Source organism: Rhagoletis zephyria, unplaced genomic scaffold (genome assembly GCF_001687245.7).
Source record: "Rhagoletis zephyria isolate East Lansing unplaced genomic scaffold, Rhagoletis_zephyria_1.1 Rzeph_scaffold_02284, whole genome shotgun sequence".
NCBI classification, from domain to species: domain Eukaryota; kingdom Metazoa; phylum Arthropoda; class Insecta; order Diptera; family Tephritidae; genus Rhagoletis; species Rhagoletis zephyria.
The window spans coordinates 23,515-32,776 of record NW_016159368.1 but is presented as its reverse complement, the minus strand read 5'-3'; the positions used below and the strand labels follow the sequence as shown (position 1 = coordinate 32,776).

Sequence of the window (9,262 nt, the reverse complement as noted above, 5' to 3'; positions counted from 1 at the left end):
AACTACATAACCAGCTAACCTGATAACCAGGCAAGTGTGAACAACCCAATTGTTTTATTTCGCTTGAGTGAGAGTGAGAGTTTTAGAATTTTCTTTCTTGAGTGAAGTGTAGAGGAAATTTGACACTGCAGAAGCAAAATACCAAGGCGAATTCATACAATGTAATAGTGGCAGAATAACACCAAAAAAAAAAATAACACCAAGAAATTATGTGCACGGCGACAATCGGAACACAATAAATGTACAACAAACACATAATTTTGACAATCAGCACAATTCGCATTAAATCATCTGCTCCGGTAACACCACCTTGTAACTGCATATATCACTAGGGATTTTGAAAAAATACTAGATTTTTTTTTTTATCCAGCCTAATGTAAATGAAAGTGAACCCGTCAATTTTAGAACTGATGTATGAGTAATTCGAAAAATTGCTTTTTTCCGGTCGTACAATTTTCACATTTATTTAAGTGATGTTTTGCTGTAACGCAGGCAAATTAAAAACCAAGCAAAACTATTATCGGCCAGATTATCGTAATAAAGCATTAACGGAAAAATTTTATGCGCGTCATGAAACGTTTGATTTGGATTCCAATCTACTAAATTCGCCAGAAGTAAAGAAATATGTGCAGCTTATTAACGAGCATCGCAAAATGACTACAAAAAGTCGTTCGCTTGCACCGATTACGGAAAATCAAAGATATGGTTGGCTAATAGACCATGCGATGCAACCGAAAGATGAAATGGATAGGTCCTTGCTGCTTTACCCCCGCAAAGTGGACTCACAAATGAAACTCATCGCTGACGTATCGGCGGCAAAGAATTGGCGCCGTAATTTTAAATAAATTACCAAATAAGTATTTTCGTAATAGTAATCGCATTAATATGAATGTATGTATGTATCTATGTACTAACAAAAATTTCAAAATTCATTCTTTGTTTGATTATAATGCATTTTCGTGTCGTGTGTGTTAATTTGCTTATATAAAGACTGCTTTGCACTAAGTCAAACTGCGTGGTATTTGTCGTCAAATAAGTGAAAACACATTGTCATTTGAGACTAAAAAACGTCCTGTAGACTAATACTTATACATAGATCAGCAGCCGGATTCCAGCATTCGCTATTGCTGGTTTTGATCGCCAAAAATCACCAAATACGTTATAGGATCTTAGATCTCCTTTGTGGCAATTGAAAAGAATTTACTCTAGTATACATTATGAAATAAAATTTCCTACGCGGTTCTCACGTTGGTAGCCCCGAGTAGAAGGCACTTGCTTTTATGTACTACTAGCAAACCCGACGGACTTTGTCCCTCCCAAAATTAACTTTTTATTTTATTTTATTAAACATTTAGTCCAACGTTTTCACCAACAATTCACGTTCAGGTTTGATTTTGTGTGTTCGTCAGAAGGCATATCCTCCATTGCCATCTTGAATAACCTAATGATAGAGTTACATACGGACATATGTATGGTCCGTGAAGAAGTTCTTGCAACAACAATGATCTGGTTCGATGGTGAATCGTCCTTGAATCTGTATGGTACAGTTGGTGGCAAATTCGAAAGGAAATACCTTTTAGAAATAAGTATATGGATATTTTAATTTTGTGGCACTTGCATCTTCTTTTCGGCACTATTTTGAAGGCACATTTTGAAATTTTTAAATTCCATCCCTGGATATAACCCTGGATACAAATGTATTTATGCACATACATACGAGTATTTACATAGTATGCACTAAATTTATAAATGCAAATACATACATACATACATATGTATGTACATATGCATGAATTACTTCGATTGGCATGCTTGCCCTTGCCATTCGAGCCACTTGGCGGTAGTGCGCTACCTCAACGTTTAGACAAAAGATTAATCCTTTAAGGCCACGATTGTAAGGAGGATAATGAAACCGCTGATTATTTTGTGTCATAGTGTTTGTGAAATCCTGCTAAATGCGTATAAGGCTTTAGTTTAGACCGAACTTAAAATACTTCGAGTTGCTTAATGCTTAGGCTAGTCTAATGTCCTTACTTAACAATTTAACAAAACAAAATACCAGTAAATATTTCTTCATTGTTTATAAAACAAGACTAGATTAGTAATGTAAATAAAGTTGAATTAAAGTAAATGATTTTGAGTAATTTTGAGTTTGAAAACTAGATTAGATGCCTAAGCACATACTACAAATGGTAGTTTACTTACATATCTATGAATGTATGTATATGTACAAAGGTACATTAAGATGTTCCACTATTTTATGATAATTCGATATACCCTCCCTCTTTTTAATTTTCTTCTTATTGCTTTAATAGCTTTCTCTATATTGTTGTGTTTTCAACTGTTTACTGAATGATCAAGAAGAACATTTTCTATTTTTTGAAGGACATATTTTTGTTGTATTGATACTCTTTGCCATAATTTGTAATGCACTCCTTTTTAACACATTTCAGAGATAATTTAAGTCAAACCCCCCATTATTTTTGAATTAAGATTTCACTTAATCCCTGCCGAGGCTGGGCCTTCCATAAACTCCTTTCGGGCGTTGTGCTTTGGATGCTGGCCGAAGTTGCCAACCCTTTTATGGATATAGCGAATCTCTGCCCGGCAGAACAATACGCTCTTCCCTGCTAACCACAGAACCAAGTATGGATACAAAACGTAAAACCGCAACCTTAAAAAACCGATAAGAGATACAACCTTTGCCTTAATTGAACTGCGGCATTCCGGAGCTCTCCGATGGCAGCCACTAAAAAACACTCGATAGAGTTAACCCTCCCACCAACACTTGTACCTAGATAGCCCTCGTACGGGAAGTACGCAGGGAAACATAAAAAGATCTCAATGTGGGTCTTCGTGGAGGTGCAATTGAACTTAGGGGTGGGCGAAAACATATAATTCTGGATTTCGACGTCGAATCGAAAAGGCGGGCAATCAATAAAAGAGCTCAAGTCTACACAGGAGCTCGTCTGAAAGTTGTTCGCTTAGTTATCGGACACACCATCGGACAAAGCGGAAATCTTGGAAGATCTCAGCCCAGATATAACCATGCGAAATTGGGCAGTTATTAATAATACTTCCCTTTCTAGATTTAAATTGTAATTATAATTACAAAACTTCTTTCGCGACCCAATCTAATGTCCGTATCCCTAACTAGAAATTGCCACAACACGGAAATGACTCTCATATATGTATGAATTACTTCCTCTGCTTGAACAGTTTTTCAATATTTGAATACTTAGTAATGTGATACTTTTGTTTAGCTCCTTCGACTTGGGTTCAAACATTTTTTATTTACGCGGATGCATAAATATACAAACATACATACATACTACATGCATGCATATTCACATACATACATACATATGTGTACTTTAATTTGTATTCACATGTTATGAGTTCAAAAAGAGCGTATGCCTGCCAAAATGGCAACAATTGCGAAATCCCTAATCTTAAGCGGATTTAGAGGCTCTTGTTTTGTTTTGGAAAAATATTATGTTCATATACACTATATATGTTCATACATTATATGCTTCTGATGTTCATTTGTTCTTCTAATCCAAGGGGTGCTGACGTAAACAAATTCGCACTATTCTTTCTACGACCTTTGAACATGCCGCTTCGACAAGTACTGGTGGTTTCTAACTCCATTATTGTATACATACATACATACATCACCGGAAATAAAGTTAATTTATTAAACGACCGATATCAATTTCTGATATCACTTTCGCCAGCAGCTCGTTCATTAGAGATACATACTCTTCTTCTTCTTAATTGGTGCTGTAACCGTCTAAGCTATTTTGGCCGAGGTCAACAAAGCACGCCAGTCGTTTCTCTTTTGTGTNACTTTCGCCAGCAGCTCGTTCATTAGAGATACATACTCTTCTTCTTCTTATTTGGTGCTGTAACCGTCTAAGCTATTTTGGCCGAGGTCAACAAAGCACGCCAGTCGTTTCTCTTCTGTGCCAACTTCTCCACCTGGTCTTTCCATCGCAGTGGGGCCTCCCTCTTCCTCTGCTACCACCAGCGGTTTTCGAGTTGAATACTTTCAGAGGTGGAGCGTCGGTGCATTCGAACGACATGGCCAAGCTAAATAGTGGAGCCGCTGTATTTTAATTCACAACTCATCTAGCAGGCTTGTAGCTCCAGCAGCTTTGTGGTTTTTCAGCCGCGTTATTGCTATTCGTACCTCGTCATAGTCAGGCGGTGGAACATTGACTGCGCAATCATCGACTGGGGGTCGGATTCTTCTCCTCCACAACTTTTCGTGCTACTACCATTCAGTAGGGTGGAAAAGTGTTCTCTCCATAATTTAGGTAAGTTCTGGACATCGGTAACTAGGTCGCCATTGTTGTTCTTACAGGAGTACGTCCTGGTATTGAAACCTTTCGCAAATCGCCCAACTCATTGGTAAAATTTTTCGGGCATTCTTCCTGTCGGGCAGCATTTCAAGCTCTGCGCATACACGTATTTCGGCCTCTCTCTTCTTATTACGGCAAATAGGTCTCGTTTCCCTCTTCAGCTCCCTATAGCGGTCCCACATAGCGCGCATTGCGCCCGATCGCAGCGTGGCCCTGTAGTCGACATCTTTTTTCTCTGCAGCTTCCAGATATTCCTCATCGTACCAGTTGGTCTTTCGCACTTGCAGAGAGATACGTACANCAGATATTCCTCATCGTACCAGTTGGTCTTTCGCACTTGCAGAGAGATACATACATACTTATGTATATATGTATGTATTTCGTGGAGTGTTAGTAAATCACACAGTGGCCACCAAGCTGGTTCAATAAGCAAAAATATAAAGTCTACGAGAAGGAGGATGGAGAAGGTATTTTAATTTAGATATTCTAGAATCGTTTATTAGAATCTTTCTCTCGAAAACTCCAAAAGCCGCTTCATCAGATGTTTTCATTGTCCATGGCTTCGCGCCATACACCAACACATTGTTACTTTCAACTTGAATTAAAATGTTGAGTGCCTGGTGCTTATGGATGTGCGAAGGTCTAAGGTACATACGTACAGGTTTTCTTGGTTCTCATTTCAGATCCGTATGTACTATTTACATTTAAAGAAATTAATAAATTAAAAAAAGTTAAGTTATTGGAATAATTTAAGTCGCTATTGATACATTTTTGTAATAATCCTATCTACCGTTATGTGAAATAACGGGGTTCTTACGATTTTTGGCGGGTTGTAGATTGGCCGCCATTTTGAAAACAAGAGTGGTCAGCTTTTTTCTTACAGTTTAACCTATCAACTCCCAACCCAACGATCCTTTTGAATCACCGTTAAAAAAATGTGTGTTAAATCTTCTGCAGTGAATTTGGTAACAATTAAAAGAAAAAAAACAAGTACAAACGTGTTTAGTTCGGGCGGAGGCGAACATTAAATACTCGGCGCAAGTATTAAATATAGTTTTTCTACCTTTCCGAAAACTACCGCTACGTGATAAGCAGGAGTGGTTTTATCCCTATTTCAAACATCTTCGATAGAACATTCCGTTAGGGTAAACTTATATAGTTTTATGCGGGCGTAAATGTTATAGTTATATGAGGGTTATAAATATGTAAAAATATACTTGTTAATTTTTATGATATATTATTTATTTAATCATTTTTACGCTAACAGCAAACGTCTCGGCTTACAACAAACGTTTCAGCAAATTTTTCGATTAAATATTTCCTTCTGACTCATTTTGCGATTTTCGGTAATGAGTTTTCTATGGACGCTCATGAGGCATGGCCCAGACAGCCTTTCTTCTCCTTTGTGCTTCTGAGCCAGTTTTTACTCTACGAAGTATACTAAACTATCGCTATGACGTTATGACCCGACACCAGTGCTCGAAGCACCGGTATAAAAGCTACACAACGGCATATCGTTATCGTATGATTTATTTCAATCTAAAGTCGTACGAATGTCGGTCGGACAACATGAAAACACCCATATGGCAAATTATTGGAATTAATTTTATTTAAAAGTATAATCTGTACATAAGTAAGTGCATACGTATGTACATATAAAATATATATCCATGTATGGATATATTTATCTGTGGTCATAAGCAATAACCGCCTAAGTCGGCTTAAGAAAGAGTTGAGTTATATATGCTATCGTATCCTGCAACTACTTGTCCATGTGAATGTGAAAACCCCATATCGCCAGCTAGGCTATTTAAAAAGTTACCTTAGTTACAACATTACAATCCAAATGTTTAAAACGTTTCTGTTTTCTCGAATTCAGGTTTTTCGACTTAGGCGGTTATTGCTTATGACCACAGATGTAAGCTTATATGCATGTATGTTTGTAACGATTCTGATAACAATATTTTGATTCATTCATTGTAATTGATACTTTTTAGCGAATTAACTGTATTCATTGTTGTCGGTATGTGTATTCGAAAACAATCTCATATCAATCAAAATATTTGAGATATACCGCTAAACTTGTTTTCCCATCGACGATCATCGCATGTAGACTTGTATAATATGTACATATATGTATATACATTGTGTATGTCGATTCCGCCTGACTTATGAATGAAAGTGAACGATTGCAAGGATCAACCCCTGATTTTGTGCATCATTATTTGCATGAGCGCATCCGAAGTGGTCATAGCGGGCTAACCGCATTTCAATTTGTGCTAATCGCATCTGAAAGATAATAAATGGAGCTACCTGAAAACAAATGTATTACAATGCTTCAAACACGCACATTGTCTTTTTGCCTGCGGTAGGCTTGCTGGCTTTCATTTGTGGTCTCTTAGCGGAGGGTAACGCCCATTAAAGTAACAATAATGCCTCAATGATTTTAAATTGAATAAGATATCCATATGCTTTACCAGAATTAGGGCATACTTTTGCTGTGCTGTGCTGTGCTGTGTTGTGCAAGGATAACAAGGATATGTAGACCGCTTATGCATCAGAAAGAGATAGCGTACGCTTAGGCTAATTAGAGCATTGCAATGGCGGCGGCACACATACCGTGTCTCTTGCAGGATCCTTAAAAAGGCACTGCATTTGCCAAGGTCGTTTTAGTTCACTTTAATTTGCAAACGCGTCGGGTTCAAAGAAATTTTCTCCTCTTACAAGAGTTTTTCACAACGAGCCGCATGTGAAAATGAGCGATTTTAGCATTGACTATATACTAAATCGTGCCGGCGAAAGATATATCGGCACCAATGCTTCTATCTGCATTGCTGACCGTATTAAATTAGAGCAGCAGCATCGTTACCAACAGGAAGCTTTCAACAATTACAATTCTGTTGCAGCTATGGAAATGGCCAGTATTGCTGCAGCCGGTGTAGTGGACGCAACGATCGCTGGCTTCAACAATGCAAGTGTCGAGCAAATACCGATGTTCGATTGGTTGCACTACACTCGCTACCATCCGCCGCGTTTGCCACGTAAGTGGCACATTAAATCATTCCTAGTTAGTATCATAAAATGTGGTCTTCTATTTTTTCTATAGGCAACTTGCGTCAACCGCCAGTCAAACGCACGCCCGGCCGTCTGCCTCGCATCCCATTTACACCCACACAATTGGAGGCTTTGGAAAATACCTATCGCACGTCTAACTACTTGAGCGCCGAGGAGGCCAATCAGTTGGCCGAGTCGCTGGAGTTGACGAATACGCGCGTCAAAATTTGGTTTCAAAACAGGCGCGCCCGTCAGCGTCGCGAGAAGCGCGAAAGGGAGGAGAGCTATGATTCGACAATTTCATCGAATGCTTCTAGCCCAGAGCCAAATATGGATGAGCTAGTACTTCAGCGTGGCGTTGGATGCTTGAAATAGATTTCAATAGTCTAGAATTCGCTGCCAACTAAGAAGACATTTACATATGTACATACACATTTCAGGTGTACATCCCATCGGAGCACAGTTCGATTTATGAGGAGATACGGCATGCTGGAAAGCATGGAACGTTGCCTATATACATANGATGAGCTAGTACTTCAGCGTGGCGTTGGATGCTTGAAATAGATTTCAATGGTCTAGAATTCGCTGACAACTAAGAAGACATCCCATCGGAGCACACTTCGATTTATGCGGAGATACGGCATGCTGGAAAGCATGATACGTTGCCTATATACATGCACATGTATACTATATATTATATACTTACATAAGTTAGTAAATATGGCTGTGATTATTTCCTAAATACGAAAGGAATTTATCGTTAGAGTAATTTATATTTAATTTTGAAAACTAAGTTGCTATTATTAATCTTCGCCCGCCTATTGTGAATTCTCGTTTACCAAACCAAATTAGTATTTAACCGCCCTTGAGGTACCACCTTTCCGATAAAAAAAAAGAATTATCGAAATCGGTTAACGTGGTCCGAAGTTATGCAGTAACATACATCAAAAAAAATATTCCGACGAATTGATAACCTCCTCCTTTTTTGTAGTCGGTTAAAAACTTAACATATGTATATGTACAAAAAATCTTGTGTTTTCGGAAAAATTCAAATAAATCTCTGACTAACATTATTAGTTATTTGCTAAAGCAGTAGAGAAAACTGGGCCAAATTTCCTAGATATTTCGAAATTTGAGATATAAATTTTTGCTATAAGAATAGTTTAATTAGCGCTCAATATATTTTCACTCAAATTCATAAAAAATAATGAAGACTTTAACTGCTTTATAAATCGAAAATTTATATGAAAATGTCACTTTATAGAGGTCTATAAATCTATTTTATTTTTTATGAATAAGGCCATTTGTTTTTAAGAATGAAGAAATATAAAAAATTACATACGAAAGTTCATGAACACAACATTTTTTGTTTCATTTGGTATATGTAGTACGGCGACAGTAGGAAGCTGACGCCATAATGGACCCTCTGTAATTTACGTGCGGCTTTTGGGTAGGTCGGGCTCGGTTTTGCTNTTTTTTGTTTCATTTGGTATATGTAGTACGGCGACAGTAGGAAGCTGACGTCATAATGGACCCTCTGTAATTTACGTGCGGCTTTTGGGTAGGTCGGGCTCGGTTTTTTCAAACTCTGCTTTGCACCACCTTCAGCGGTCAAAAAATTTGGACAAAATTTTATTTTAACAGCTCGCCCGTAAAGTAGGAGCTCTTTAACTTCACCAAATATGCAGAAATCTCGCAGAAAGACGCTTAACGTACCATTTAAATTATGCAAGTTTTAAAGCACAGATAAATTTGTCCCTTAAAAACTTACATTTTGCCGACAGTACGTCTTTCGTACATCTATACCCAGTAGGAATGTTAATCCCGGGATCTCGGGATCCCGG

The 9,262-nt window shown here is 37.9% G+C and overlaps 1 protein-coding gene across 1 annotated transcript; it reads left to right on the top strand.

Annotated features, from left to right (window-relative positions):
- Positions 1-7,119: 7,119 nt before the first annotated feature.
- On the top strand, positions 7,120-7,793 carry LOC108366479 (homeobox protein MSH-C). The gene is made up of 3 exons (XM_017620900.1): positions 7,120-7,305; positions 7,348-7,405; positions 7,471-7,793. The coding sequence occupies exons 1-3, from the start codon at positions 7,120-7,122 to the stop codon at positions 7,791-7,793; spliced, it is 567 nt and encodes a 188-aa protein (XP_017476389.1).
- The last annotated feature ends 1,469 nt before the right edge of the window (positions 7,794-9,262 follow it).